Here is a 16,439-nt window from a genome sequence, read left to right as displayed (position 1 = left end):
TTTGGTAAAAAATTTTGCCGATTGATATTTTGTTATTTTGATTTTCATTTAAAATATTAATTACGCAACAAGATCTAAACCAGTATATATTTATTCAATAATAAAACTTAAAAATTTTATGAAGTTCATTATCAAATTACCATTTGAGCTTAAGAAAATCGTAATCAAGCTGCAGGGTTAAGTTGTTTGGTGACTTTTGTTTGTTTAAAAGCCTGTAAGGAAAATACCCCTTCCGAATAAATTACTTATTGCTTCTGCATCATGTGTGCAACCACTTCAATATTCTTTATGATATCTAATCTAACGGTCAATACGGAATCATAAAATATATAATATGACCAAGAAATCTTACCATGCGATCAAGAACAGATCATTGTGATATTACTTTCTATCAACAAATTAAAAAGATCATTGTGATATTAACAAAAAGCTGTGATAATTACCCATTATACATATAGGAGTCATGTAATTGAAATTATATTTTGAATACAAGATTTTAACTTGAATGTATAACTCAGCGCGTGCAATAATAATTAACTATTAATAAAATTATACTTTCCAAATATCATGTGTGATGATGAAGTGAATCGTAACCCTCGAATGCTCCAATTGATATAATAATATATGATGGAAAAGTTGTGAAGAAAGGAGCTTGGGATGGGATGAGATTGATAAGATAGGAGACTCTGGTTTTGGGCATTGACCAATGAAATTGCTATATGCTAATGTTTAAAGTGGACCCACAAAATGGATGGTGGAGATGCAAGAGTAGTGTGGTGAACGCAATAGTGAGCATATATTGGTGGGTTTTGTAGGACCTATTAAAGTCTCCCCAAAGCACAATATAAATTGTCTAGCAAATTATCATCATCACCACAAGCCTCCATAGTCTCCCTTTATTTTGGCCACCTCCCAACACTATAATCACCTTGTCGGCCTCTTTATTCTCTCCTCTCGCACCCCACAAACCCCTCTCTCCCTCGCTCACACGGCATTGTTCAATCAAAGTTTCCATTTCCTTTGTGTTTGGAAGCATATTACTCAACACAAAAACTTCTCTCTCTCCTCTCTCTCTCCAAGTCAAGATTTTTCACTTCCTAATTTGTGCTTTAGAGGCATAATAGCAAACCAAAATTACTTTCTCTGAGCATAATTTGATCAAAGTTTTCATATCCTCAGTGTTTGGAAACACAACACGCCTCAACAAAATTCATTCTTTCCATAATTCAATCAAGATTTTTCACTTCCATTGTGCTTTACAAGCGAAACGCCACCAAACCCACTTCTCTCTCTCTCTCTCTCCAAGTAAACATTTTTCACTTCCATTGTGCTTTACAAGCAAAACACCACCAAACCCATCTCCTCCCCCCTTCTTTCCAAATCAAGAGTTTGCACTTCCTTTGTGCTTTGAAGGCACAACACTAACAAATCCATCTCTCTCTCTCTCTTCCCACCATAAGTTCGTATTAGTACATAAAGCTCCCACTTCTACAGCATAATTCAATCAAAGTTTTCATTTCCTTTGTGTTTATCAGCACAACACACACCTCAATACAACCCACTTTCTTTCTCCATAATACAATCAACCTTTTCCACATCCATTGTGCTATACACTCAAAACACAACCAAACCCATCTCTCTCCTTCCTCTCTCTACCATGAAACAGCAAGAACTCTCTCTCCAAAGAACCACAAGCACAGCCAGAAGCACCAGAAGAATCCTCCCTTCAAATTCAGGCCACACTCGCTCCATCTCTGACGACAACATCACCGCCAACATTTCTCAAAACCTCTTAATCCCAAAACCCTATTCCCCACTAGTTAACAATTCCCTCTCTTCATCCACAAAAACCAAAACCCTCTCTTCCTTCCTTCGCTCTCTCCTCAACTTCTTTTCCTTCCCTTCCGTCCTCCCTTCTTGCAAATGGCTTTCTTTCCCTACAAACCTATCCTTCAACCCTTCCTCAGGCCGAAAAGTCACTGGAACCCTCTTCGGCCTTCGCCGAGGCCATGTCACCTTCGCTGTCCAGCTCGACCCTCGCTCTGAACCCCTTCTCCTCCTCGAACTCGCCATGTCAACCTCTTCTCTCGTCAAAGAAATGTCATCCGGTCTCGTCCGCATTGCCCTGGAGTGTGACAAAGTTAATGTTACCGTTAACAGGAAGCTCTTCCAGGAACCAACGTGGACGATGTACTGTAATGGGAGGAAGTGCGGGTACGCGGTGTCGCGCGCGTGCGGGGAGTTCGACTGGCACGTGTTGAGCACCGTGCAGAGCGTGTCGGTCGGCGCCGGAGTGATTCCGGTGGTGGAGGACGCGAAGAAGAGCGGCGGATCGGAAGGGGAGTTGCTGTACATGAGAGCGAGGTTCGAGAGAGTGGTGGGGAGTCGTGACTCAGAGGCGTTTTACATGATGAACCCAGATGGTAATGGAGGGCCTGACCTTAGTATTTTTCTTCTCAGAATATGAATGGGTATGAAAAATAGCTAGGCAAAGTTGAAAGAGTAAACGAAAGAAAAGAAAAGTAAAAAAAAGAAAAAAGAAAAAAAAGGGAAAAGTTATGTTAATGTTGTGATATGTAAGATTAGGAAATTGTAATGTGGAAAAGGAATGTTAATTTGTAATTTTGTATGGTGTATTTTTTTTTAAAAATGTATGTATTATCATGTGAATTTATCTTTGTTCTTAATTTTATTTTCGAATAGGCCTTATTACACACACACACACATATATATATATATACACACATGCATATAGAAGAAAATGTCAAATAGTTTTATTAATTTTCTTTAAGTTAATAATTAAGTATATTTTGTGGATTCTAATTAATTCAACCAGTAAAATATTTTATCATCTAATAAGAGATTTGTGGTTTAAATTTCTCTTATACTAAAAATCAATTAATATCTTGATCGAATAATTATATGGTGAACTTCATAAATTAAAATTCTATCGTATTTATAAACAAAATTATATTTCTATTTTATACATACAACAAGAAGAAAATGTCATGTAGTCTTATTAATCTTATTAATTTTCTTTGAGTTGATAATTTGTGAATTCTAGCTAGTTTAACTATTAAAATATTTGATCATCGATTAATATATTTGGAGTTCGAACTTTGCATACACAAAAAATTAACTGATATCTTGACCAAAAGATAAAAAGCAATCATTATTCCTATAAAAAAGCGTGGTTTATAACTAAAATTCGATCGTATTTATAATCAAAATTATATTTTTACTATAAAAAAGTGGTGTTTATAACTCATAACTAAATTGTATTTATTATTCCTATATTGGTGTTAGCACTTCTTAACAAGAACATATTATTTTGATTAAGGAAAAAGAAAACAATACATCTGTATATGCAATTTTTTCACAATTTTTTCTTACAATTAGTGAGATGGTAAAATATTAATGGCAGAAAACAAAATTGTGTTAATAGTAGGACATGTGCAAATCAAAAACAAGTTACTACTCTATCTAGTTGTGAAAAAATTATAAAAAATGTTGTACATGTGCATGTAGCATTACTTAAAAAAATTACAATTATTATTAGTTAAAAAAAAAGGTTTAGCTTACTTCTAGTACTTTTTTAATTGGACATCTCCCATTATTTTAAATATACATCGGCAAGTGATTGTGGGTTTTAATCTCCACATTTTATTTAGTTAGTGGGTGATGTGGCAGTTTTAATAATAATAATAACCCTTACAAACTGATTTGATAATAAATATGATTGGTTTTACTTAAATAACATATAATAAATGCATGAATAATATATATATATATATATATATTTATATATTTTTTGGGATAAACTACATATTTGGTCCCTATCTTTTACACCATATTTCAATTTTATCTCTAATTTTTCAATTGTGTTAATTTAATCTTTAACCTTTCAGTGTTGTGTCAATTTAGTACCCGTTTAGATATTGATTATATTGAGTGAGTTTGCATTTTCTAGCGTTTCAAGCTTTTTTTCATTGAGAAGAGTGTTTTAGTACTTTCCAGTGGGTCTCGTGCACTATTCACAGGACCCACAAACCTCTTTTTTCACCAAAACTTTCATTAAAAATGAATTTCACGGCACTATTCACATATTTAAAAACTATTTTGCTACAGTGGGTCTCGTGCACTATTCACAAGACTCACAAACCTCTTTTTTCACCAAAACTTTCATTAAAAATGAATTCCACGACACTATTTACACATTTAAAAACTATTTTGCTACACTGTTTTCGTTTTCAATTTTCAGTTTTTAGTAAAATAAACGGTATCCAAATGGACCCTTAATCCCTACCGTTATCTCTTGGATGAAAATCACTGACATGAAAAATGGCTAAAATAAAAAAATTAGTTTATTGTCATATCAACAGAAATTAATTTTTTATTTTAGCCGTTAGCCACATCAACAATTTTCATCAAAGAGATAATAGTAGGAATTAAATTAACATGATATTTAAAGGTTAGAGACCAAATTAACACAATTGAAAAATTATGAACCAAACTAAAATATAGTATAAAAGATAGAGACCGAATATGTAGTTTTTCCTTTTTTTTAATGATTAATTTCATATTTAGGATTTAAATCTCTAAGTATCAATATATATATAATCCCGTAAAAAAGAAAAAAAACCCTTTAAGCAAGCACGGGGATTTTGATTGTAGAGAAAGAGGATCTTTTTTCTTTCCGTGAGTGCGTGCATTTTGGTTGTACCAAATTAAGCGAACATTTTCAAGACTGATGGGCACGCTTGTCATCTCATCTATCCCAAAAACCAGGATTAAGATTACCACAACTTGTTTTTGCGGCGTTTTTTGGCAATATTTTTCTCTGCGTTCATTGGATGAGATTTCTGAAGATAGCTTGGTGAAACTTCTCTAAGCTAAGGTCATGATCTCTTTTTTGATTATTTTAGAAGAATAAGGGCGTGACACTCGGAGTAAGCAAAATGTAAAATTTGGAGGTACGTTGTGTTTATAAAAAGCTGCAAAAGTAAGATTACAACTTATGATAAGTTAAATTAAATGTTATAGTTTATAGTATGTAAGTGCATATTTCTCGTGCCACGCAGTAATCATTAAGGACGATATATTTTAAGGGCAAAATTTAGCTCCAAGTTCTATTAAATCAAATTGAAGTTTAGAAGTGAGGGAAGAAATTAAACTTGGCTTAAAGTGTGTTTTCTTTTAACCATTGAAGCTAGGTAATTGTTCCCTTACAATTTTTTATTTTTTATTTCATTGGGAACATACATTTTCTAAGTTCTGATTGCTTAATTTGCAAATTGCAACCATTGGAACAATAATTTTTCTAGATCCAATCAAATAAATGACATTATAGCAGAATGGTTAAAATACAATCAGTTGGGTAAGCAATTTGCTAGAGCCATAGTTTGGAGTAGATGGAATATTCGTATTGATAACTTAGGAATAACTTGTACTGAGGATATTATTATAAGCGGTTCTAGAGCCACTGGTCCCAAGGGATCTTATTGGATAGGGCCAGGGGTCTCTACTAGCATCATTAATTTTAGATGCCATTTGGAGCCATCGAAACAACGTGATACACAACGATGGCAAGGTGAATCTAATAACCACATTGGTTAAATTAGAACAAAATTTTTATGAGCATGTTATTGTCATGGACACAAGAATTTTTTTGAGCATGTAGTTGCTGCTGTAAAAATTGAGAAGGCAACCATTGCGTAGTAGCTAGAGATGATAGAGGAGATATACTAAAGGCATGGGCTAGAATTCTCGATATACTTTTGATCCCATTGGGATACATAGTGTGTTTGCCAGTTTATTGACTTAAATGTGAAATAAAAAGTGACTTTAACAAATAATTGGACTTATTTCAAATAAGTGAATTATATCTTTAGTATGTGACCAACTGGCCATATGTTCTTTCAAATGTTTAATGCACTTGTCTAAATAATCAAAGCACAAAAGAAAAATGATCCCACCAAATTTAAGTCCTATCAAATATAGTACATAAATGTCACTTTGATCTTATTAGATTCGTTCTTCGATCAATTGTATGTGACACTTTCAAATTGAAAGATTGTGAAATAGTTTCCTACGCCTCACATTGATCTTTCATTGAATATATATATATATATATATATATTTATATATATAGGGTTGGGTTTAAGTTACACTTGATGTAACTCTAAGAAATGTTATACTACCCAATAACTTGTTATTGAATTAATATTTTAAAAATCCAACCATTGAATTACATGCTCCACATATTCTTAACATGCATGCCAATTTCTATATCAATCGGATGCTATTTACCATTTGATCTATAAATTCATCTTTTATGCATTATTTTAAACTAAAAAAATTTGAATTTTAACAATTGATTGATGACATGACTATTAATCTTTGATTACTTCGAAATTTTGCAAGTATGAAGAATATACGAAAATAATGTAATTTAACAGTAGATTTGTCAATATTTGCATCCAATTAAAAAATATTGAATGATGTAACATTGTTTAGAATTACACTAAGTATAACTTGAATCCAAACCATATATCTATATATATAGAGAGAGAGAGAGAGAGATTTACTAACATGTGCCTTTAGGGCATATATTAGCAATCCATTTTAGGAAACTTTTTATGGAAAAGCGAAAAAGTAATTCATTGAGGAAATAATCAAAGATAGCTGCCCCCCATTTTAGAGTATATCGATGACTTTGAGGAAATAATCAAGCTAGCCCCCCATGCAACTTGGGCATTTGGTCCCCCAAGTGGACAATGTGATAATATATCACTAAGAAAGTGGCTCGACTAGTTGCCCAAACCAGAGAGAGCATTTGGTTAGTAAGAAAAATAATTGGGCGTATAGGCCTAAAATCTTCCAGGATATGAGGAAAGTGTCACTCATATAGTGCATATCATTCGCTATTGTCACACAGACAAGTCACAAGTCTTTTCCTAGCTACATGGTGAATATTCGCCTCTGAAATCTATATGCTGAGTGCAATAAGTTTGAAGATTCGGAATTAGTCAGGAAAGTGTGATAAGTATTTAGTACAACTGAAGGGAAAAATAATTGAAATCCTAAAAAGAAAAAGAAAATAAAAAGAAGAAAAAAGAAAGAATGAAGCACATGTTACTAGAAGCATATCTTGCTATTTTAGAATTGTTGTCAATTTTAAGATAATATAAGAAGTGTTCAAAGTATACACAAACATATACATTCATACAAATACAACAGTCCATATGTTTAGGTATTAACTTATTGATGAATTATTTGACTTTCTTGGCTACACTTAAAAAAACATTTCCTTGATGTAGAAGCTTACAATTAATAATTCGACTTTGAAAGTACAAGCATTTGTGTCATACTGCTAAGAGATAACTACTACTAGAATCTCTCTCTCTCTCTCTCTCTGACGAAATTAGCAGCATATGATAATACAGAACAATCTAGTGTATATATATATACATACCCAGAACATATAACAACAAGAGTTGGTGAGTTTGATCAATACGATCACATTGCACATGCATGCAGATCAAAGACATATGAAACGACAATCATGGTTGCACTAATATCAGCTAAAATTATGGTTGAGTAGCTAAAATCACTATTTCTTAGCGATTTAAATTTTTGAGATAATCAATAATTTATCATGATACTAAAACAAAGTTTAATCCCTGTTTCCACTCTAATTATGATTTAAAATGTTAAAAATTCCACATTTTCAGTTCACTTTTTAAGGGGGTAATTTATCAATATTAATCTAGATAGATATTACGCTCCAATGTGAACTAATATTTAACTTTTAAGACCAACTAGATCAACACAAAGAATGCAAATATTTTAATGTGCTTCAATGTGAACAGATATTAACTATTAGGACCTACTAGATTAACACAGAGAACGCAAACATTTCAGTGAATTAGAGGAAAAAAAATATAACAAGATATAGTTTCACATAATTGTACATGACTGTGTCCTTTCTTCTCCATTTTATTTTTTCCTATTTTGAAGGATTGAAGCTATATATATATATATAAACATGTAAGTTTAATTCTATGCATTTGTCCTTTTCATGAATGGCATCAAGCCAGATAGCAGGGAGTACTTTTGACAGCATTTTTCAGTTTTGGTTTTAAATTATTTAACATTGTAAGATGGTATTAGACCACTCATTAATTATTATCATCATGACTCATGAACTTGATTGTAGTCACATGACCACTAGTAACAATAGCAACCAAAGGTCTAGTAGATATATAGCACTAGAGAATAATAAATCAGATGAGAGTATGAGACACGAAATTAAAGAAACCGTGGGTTAATTAGGACCCCACCTACCACGCAAGACAAAAATGCCCTAAAAACAAGCTTACGATATGTCCTCTCTATATTTTCCTTGGTCTTCACCTTATTGGTTATAAGCATAATTCATGGCCTGCAGGAAACGCAAATTCTGGCTAGAGGAGCGGTTGTGCCCCCTTTTCCTTCAACAATATGATAAAATTTCTTTGCTTGATTCCTTAGAGAAAAATAAAATAAAAAGGTTTATGATGTATGATTTTGTTTATCACTTTTATTTATTTCCTGTTTTTATTGGGTGATTAGCCAATCTATTGAACAAATTTCAGATATAAATGGATTTGATAATACAATATAGACAAAGTTTAGTTACAAAATTTGTTGTAGCTTAAGGTTACAATCTTACTCAATATCATTAACATTATTACATATTTTGAAAATCTAATCGTTAGATTGCATGTTCTTTACGCTCTTAATACATATCAAATTTTGCGTCAATCTGATATTATTTACTATATAATCTATAAGATTATATTTAATGCATAATTTTAAATTACAAAAACTTGCAATTTAAACAATTTATTGATGACATGGTTATTGATTTTTAATTTTCTAGAAATTTTGCAAGTGTAGAAGATATAAAAATAAAATGTAATCCAGTGGTGGAGATGTCAAAATTTACTTCTAATAAAAAGATATGGACAAAATTTAGCTACAAAATTGGTTGTAGCTTTACTTAATATCATTAACATTACTACATATTTAGAAAATCTAATCGTTGAATTGCATGCTTTTTATGCTCTTAATTCACATATCAAATTTTAATTATGTCAATTAGATATTATTTACGATAAGATTTATAAGATTATATTTTATGAATAATTTAACTTGTAATTTAAATAATTTATTGATGATATAGTTATTGATTTTTAATTTTTTTGAAATTTTGCAAGTATGGAGAATATAAGAAGAAAATGTAATATAATGATGGATTTGTCAAAATTCACCTCTAATAAAAAAAAAATATTGAATAAGGGTGCGTTTGTTTCGACTTCAAATGAATTCCGGAAATCAATTTCCGGAAAATGGAGCGTTTAGCTGTGACGGAAAATATTATTTTCCGGAAATGAATTTCCTGTTGACCGAAATTTGAAGCCTTGACCACGGAAATGAAAATCTGCCTTCATTTTCACTTCAATTGATTTCCGTGGCTTGCAAAACGCAGAGAGAGGGAGAGAAAAAACAGAAAACACAACACGCGAGCTTGAAAGAAAGAACAAAAAAAAAAACAATCTACCTCACACCCAGTGCTCCGATCCGGCGAACGAGCGTTTGAAGTCGATTCAAACGCACCCCAAACGGCGATCGAACGTCACACCCAGAGCGCCGCGAAGATCGCGCCGTCGCGAGATCGCGCAGTTGATCGCGATCTCGCCTTCGACCGAGATCGCGATCGACGGCGCGATCTCGCGAAGCGTCGATCGCGAGATCGCGCCGTCGCCATTGATCGCGATCTCGCGCTGTCGCCGTCGCCGTTGATCGCGAGATCGTTGATGATTTTTTCTGGATTTGTGTTTTCCTTCTTCTTTTCCAAACACCAGAAAATATTTTCTGGAAAATTTTTTGAAATGCAATCAAACACATGGAAACATTTTCCTTTTCCGGAAATTAGCATTTCCGGAAAATATGTATTTTCCGGAAAACGATTTCCAGCAACCAAACACAGCCTAAGATTGTAACCTTAGGCTATAACCAATTTTGTAACTAAACTATGTTTAGAAGATATTAAGTAAAGTTGTAGTTTTAAGTTACAACTACTTTTGTAACTAAACTTTATCCATACAATACTGAGAGTTGCAGACTTGAAGTTAACTTAATTGATAACATGTTTTAAGGTTTGAATAAGAGTTTTGGAAATAAATGTGCATACACTAAAAGAAATATATTGATATTTTGATTTAATAATAAAACGTTATTATCATAAAGCATATGCCATGGATGAAGATTAGATTACCATGCAAACTGCCTCAGTCCTCACTGTACCAAGAGGACCATGTGATAGTCAAATCTAGTACCGCAGGCATGGCTGCACCTGCACTAACACTAATAGTCAAGAAGGCATTTTTCTTGACTTTCGAAGTATCAAAGTCAGTTTTCCCCGAGAAACAAGGCCACAAGTTTGCCATCCCACAATTATTGGTAAGAAAATTACGTTCTTATTATTATTATTTTAGTAAACATTATTACGTACCTCAAAAATTAATGGGAATAGTCAGGAAATTATAAGATATACTTAGGTTGCAATGAAATTTGAGGATTTGGAATAAAGGAGATTTTGACTTTGTCCGCAAAGTATTTGAATGGATTTTTAATTTTTATTACAAATGAAGTTTGAAACTACAAAAATTAAAAATAGTTTGCCAAATACCCTGTAATTTTTTATACGTGCTTTAACTGATTTTTGATGAACTTAAGAAGTTATGATAAAATTCCCAATTTCTTCCTTGACCTTCTTAAGGCTATAATTATATAGTAACAAAATTGGGAGTTGGGAATGGTTGGGAATAACCAATTAGTTAAGTAAACAAATTCTAAAATTCTTCAAGTTATCTCTATTTTTTTTAAAAGATAAAATAAGATTGAACTTATGATGTCTACTCCATATAATAATTATTTTATTTTTTGTGTAGGTGGGATTTGAACTCAAATTCTTTATTTGGTACAACAAACTTTACTAATTGAGCTAAATTAAACCCTATAGTTTAAATTATTTTTTTAAAAAAAAGGGTGATTGTAAATTAATGGAACACTGTACAATGAAAAAATAAATTATATGTTTGAATAATTAGTACTAATTAATAAACATATTTAGCATTCAATTATTAGAAAGAATAACTAAAAAAATTAAACAAGGAATAATTTGTACCGTAATGTACCAACTCTCGTTCATTTGATGTTTTCATTGATCTGGTTAAATTTCATGACAATTAGAATCATAAGGAATAATTTTCTTATATAAAAATTAAAAAAAAAAAAAAAAAAACCATAAAGATGCATGCATGTAACTTGCCTGCCTAGTCAGTGCATCCTTGTTGGCAATGGCACTGCACAAACGGAAAGTGAAAACTAATATGGTCTTCTTTTTCACCAAGAATAATGACAATAAGATGTTGTATATGTATAAGTTCAAAAAAAAAAAAAAAAAAAAAAAAAAAAAAATCTAAACAAGTGACAAAGAAAGCATAAGAGCACATGGAAAAGGAAATCTTGGTCACGGTTAGAGTAGCATATATTATTATTAATCCAAGAAAGATATGTGGTGCAATGCTGTGTGGCTTGTGAAGAAAAAAAATGCAAGACTGCAAGGAAAAGAAAGAAAATGAGTTCGATAAGATATTTGAAGAGAATATACATTGTCGGCCCAAAGACAGTTGATTGATATTTCTTCAATCTCTATAGTCTATACAGCTAATTAACCTAATGCATAAACATATGATTTTTTAAAGCTTTATACACCTGTCCTGGTCAATAGCCTCCGAAAAAAAGAACTTGTGTTAGAATCTCATACAATCATCTAGAATAATAATTGTTAAATGATTAAATTAACATAGTAAGTTTTTATGATAATTGGTAATTTATACTATGTTTCATTTTCTGTTGTTTGCTTCCTTCCAATTACTTTGAGAATGGAGAATGCTTCCAATCTATGCCCTAGGTTTGGTTTACACGTGCAAAGTAGGTATCATCTCCTAATCCAATCCTGAAGAGTCATGACCCAATTTAACAAGTCCAGTTCTACATGACATTGCATGGTGTAAGTGTCTAGATAATTGGGAAAATTGTGAAAATTAATACTGCTTAAACAAGTTTCAGATTGCCAAAGATGTTTAACTACTTCTACTTGTTATAATAAGATTTCCTTCCCAGCTCAAAAGACCAGTAATTAATACAATATTGTGTTAATATTATAGAATATATATATATATATATATATATATATAAGGTCCATATTATTAGACACAATCTAATGAATAAATTGTTACAATTGACTTTAATGGAACAATAAAGCAACGGCACAATAAAAGGCTACAAGCATTACTCTTGCTAATGAATAATGCTAGAGATATAAACTATTTTACAAAATTTTTTACAAATTGCTAATGTGATAAGTGATTATTGGTAAATGAAAAAGTGACATAAATAGTTGGCCTAGATAAAAACTAATAAGAGGTTGGTCACATCAACATTTTATAAAAATGTTGTAAAATAATTTGTGGATATAAAATTACTCTTGCTACTGAATAATACTAGAGATACAAATTATTTTATAAAAAAAATTTACAAACTACTAAGGTTGTAAGTAATTATTGGTAAATGAAAAAGTGATATAAATGGTTGGTTTAGATGAAAACCAATAACAGGTTGATCACATCAACATTGTAAAATAATTTGTGACTATAACATTACTCTTGCTAATGAATGATGTTAGAGATACAAACTATTTTACAAAAAATTTTACAAACTGCTAATGTAGTAAGTGATTATTGATAAATGAAAAAAATAATATAAATGGTGGGCTTAGATGAAAACCAATAAGAGGTTAACCACATCAACATTTTGTAAAAATGTAATGCTAAATATACAAACTATTTTACAAAAAAAAAAATTACAAACTGCTAATGTGATAAATGATTATTGGTAAATGAAACAATGATATAAATGATGGGCCTAGATGAAAACTAATAAAAGGTTTGCCACATTAACATTTTGTAAAAATGTTGTAAAATAATTTGTGGTTATAGCATTACTTTTGCTAATGAATAATGCTAGAGATATAAACTATTATACAAAAAAATTTTACAAACTACTAATGTAGTAAGTGATTATTAGTAAATGAAAAAGTGATATAAATAATAGGTTTAAATGAAAACCAATAAGAAATTGGTTATATCAACATTTTGTAAAAATATTGTAAAATAATACAAAATATTGTAAAATAATTTGTGGTTATAACATTACTCTTTGCTAATTGAAATTGATTCAAATGTTTGCTCACAAACAATAACTAGAATTCTTCTCAAAAAAAAAAACTAGAACTGCCCACCTCTTTTCCCAGAGGCTAGATATCTAAGCGTAAATGCCTAATGGGCAAAAGGGACTCTAATGAAAATCTAAATGTTGTCATTCAAACACAATCTAATAAATTTTCTTGTAGTAAGGAAAAAAAAAGGGGAGAAATGGTCGAAGAAAGAAATGAACAGACCAATACATAAGAGGTTGTGGTTCCTGTGAAAGAAAATTTGCTTTTAAATTCTAACTTTATCAGTTATATTTTTACTAATTATAGTTAAACTTTGGTATAAAGAAGTTTATAGAAATTTAGAATATTCAGTTATTAATATAAATAATATGGGAAAAGTGTTATTTTTTTCAAAATTCAAAGGAAACTAAGTGTTTTTTCCTTTCAAATTTAGGATGAAGTTTCATTTTTCAAAATCTCAAGAAATATGAGTGTAATTAGTAATTACCCATTTATTTTATTTTATTTCATTTTTTTAATTCCAACCAGACTCAACTTAATCCATGTAATACATAAATATATTCAAAACCATATGCATCCTGTTCCCTACTCGCTTTAGGCCTTTATCAACCAAGCAATAAATTCACTTAAAAAAATAGACATTCTTCAAAAACCATTAGATAGTTAACTCGCTTAAAAGTTTAAGGTTTAAACCCTAAACCTCCCAGTCTTCCACTATCATTTTCCAGTAATCGTAACCTGAACAATGTGATAGATATTCCCCCAAGCTAATAAGCCCTCAACTGTTATTATGTGAATTGCTTCTTCAGCAGCATTGTCTTGAACACTAAAGCCCAACCCGATTACACATAGAGCCCAAAAATACAAATAATTGAACATGAGTTACAATCAAATTACAGGGAATAAAGTCAACAAAAACTATATATATATATATATATATATAAATAGCAATACAGATCAAAACAACAAAGTCACCACCCAAAAAAAAAAAAAAAAAGGCAGCGTACCCAGGTCTACCAATGATCAGGACAGACCCAAAAACATACAGCAGAGCAGCTGCACAACGAAACAGCCAGACACACTAGTCACTAACAAAAAGAACTCAACACAAAGCAAACAGCACAAAGACAATGTAAATCAGCTTTATCAACTAGAAACAACCCAAATCATCTAAGCAGCCACCAAAGCACCAAACCAGCAATACAAACTGCTCAAAAGCTCTGAATTAATCCAATGGGTTATATTCAGCTTTAACCCCAAGGAATAATAGCTGCATCCCAAACCAGCTTGTCAAAATCAACCTCAGCACTCCTATATCTAATACCCTCCCAGGCAGTTTTGCAAGCCATTGGTAGCAGGAGTCCAAACCAGAGTTTCTTCCCCATAAAGCTGTACTAACTGACAATCTTGATGCAGATGTTTTTGGTCCAGGGATCTAGGAGATCTCCATTGCCATTGCCCATTTGCAAGAACGCTAGACACCTTAGCAGATGGATAACTACTTGCTGCAAAAATTGCCCGAACATCAAATTTAAAACTAAGAACTCCTTGAGGTTGCCAATTGTCATACTATGTGTGTATTTTGCTACCATCACCAACCCTCCATTTGAAAAAACCTCTTACAGTCCCTCTAATCTTCAAAATCTGCCTCCAACCCCATGAGCAGTTCTGGTGTTTTAACCTCTCAAAAGATTAGGAGGTTCCATGCCACTAGGCCCTGCTTGATTCATGAAATTGCAATGCTTCTTGTGATTCAAGTGTAGCTATACTTAGTATTTCTTGTCGTTCTTGCCAGCTAGTCCTCCAAAATTTGTTGTGCCAACCATAGGAATAACTTATCTTAAGCTGTATGATAAACATAAGATGAGAATAAATTTAGGAAAAATGTGTGCGCACAAAAGAAAATTAAATATGTAAAACCTTATTGTGCTCATTTTAGTTTTCGTGCCAGTACCTGGTTTTCCAAACGAGCATCACCAAGACGAACATGGGCGGAGCCATGTTGAAGGGTGGGAGGGCCATGCCCCCCCCCCCCCCCCCCCCCCCCCCCCCCCCAATTTTTGAAATTTTTTTTAAATATATATATAATTATTTAATATTTTCAAAATTTAGTCTACAAAAATAAGAGTTAGCCCCCCCTAAGTATTTGAATTAGTCCAATGATGCTTTAAAAAAAAATAATTGGTCTAATAGTTATAGAGACAATTTTATTTTTTATTATAAAATGTGTTTTTATATCTGTTAAATATTTGAAAAAGTTTGACACCAAACATGTTTGAATTTATCTTTTTCAACTTGTTATGTGGCGATTAACATGTTATTGACTCATTAAAAAATTATTGTCACTAAAACTACACATGAATGTCTCTTTAGTTGCCACATAATGGGTCAAAACAAAATAGTTTTAAATATGTTTGGAGCTTAATTTGTTCCTCCAAGTTTTGGATCATTTTTATTTTTGAAAATTACATTAGTTCAATTGAATAATTTTACTTACATTAGTATAAAATTTGACAATTTTTGTAGAAAATGAAACTTTTTAAGAATTTCACTATGAAAATTGTGAAAATGTATTTTATTGATTTTATGAAAGATAGCCATCAAACATAATTTTGATTGAATATATTAAGCTCTTTTTTTGTTGGGTGTGTATATATATAACTTATCAAATAAAAAAGTGTGTATATATAATAAAAAAAGCATATGTATTTATGTGTGTGTATGGGGTTGTCTTGATAAATATATTAGTGTTGCAACCTGGCCCCCCCAAACAAAAATTCCTGGCTCCGCCTCTGAAGACGAACCTTTGGTACATGAGCAATCTTTAACCAATCTTCTTTGCATTTTCTAATCAAATCAGGACACACTGTAATATTCAATCGTCTTAGTGTAGTGAGACCTTGCATCCCCTCAGGGAGAGATAACAACTGACAGCAATTGTCAATCCCAAGTTGCTGAAGTGATTTCAAACTTGGCAGCCACTCCGGCAAATTGGTGAAATTTTCACAATCTCCAATCTCTAGCATCTGTGAAGTGTTTGCAGATCGTCTGAGCCACTGGGGCAATACCTCCAACTTAGGTAAGCCTCTAA

General features: G+C 31.8%; 1 protein-coding gene across 1 annotated transcript; it reads left to right on the top strand.

Moving 5' to 3' along the window:
• The first annotated feature begins 810 nt into the window (after positions 1-810).
• Positions 811-2,622, top strand: LOC115952540 (protein MIZU-KUSSEI 1). Its single transcript, XM_031069707.1, has one exon. The coding sequence runs from the start codon at positions 1,658-1,660 to the stop codon at positions 2,465-2,467; it is 810 nt and encodes a 269-aa protein (XP_030925567.1). The 5' UTR covers positions 811-1,657; the 3' UTR covers positions 2,468-2,622.
• The last annotated feature ends 13,817 nt before the right edge of the window (positions 2,623-16,439 follow it).

Source organism: Quercus lobata, chromosome 7, assembly GCF_001633185.2.
Source record: "Quercus lobata isolate SW786 chromosome 7, ValleyOak3.0 Primary Assembly, whole genome shotgun sequence".
NCBI lineage: Eukaryota > Viridiplantae > Streptophyta > Magnoliopsida > Fagales > Fagaceae > Quercus > Quercus lobata.
Note: the sequence above shows the minus strand (reverse complement) of the source record. Positions and strands in the feature narration are given on the sequence as shown.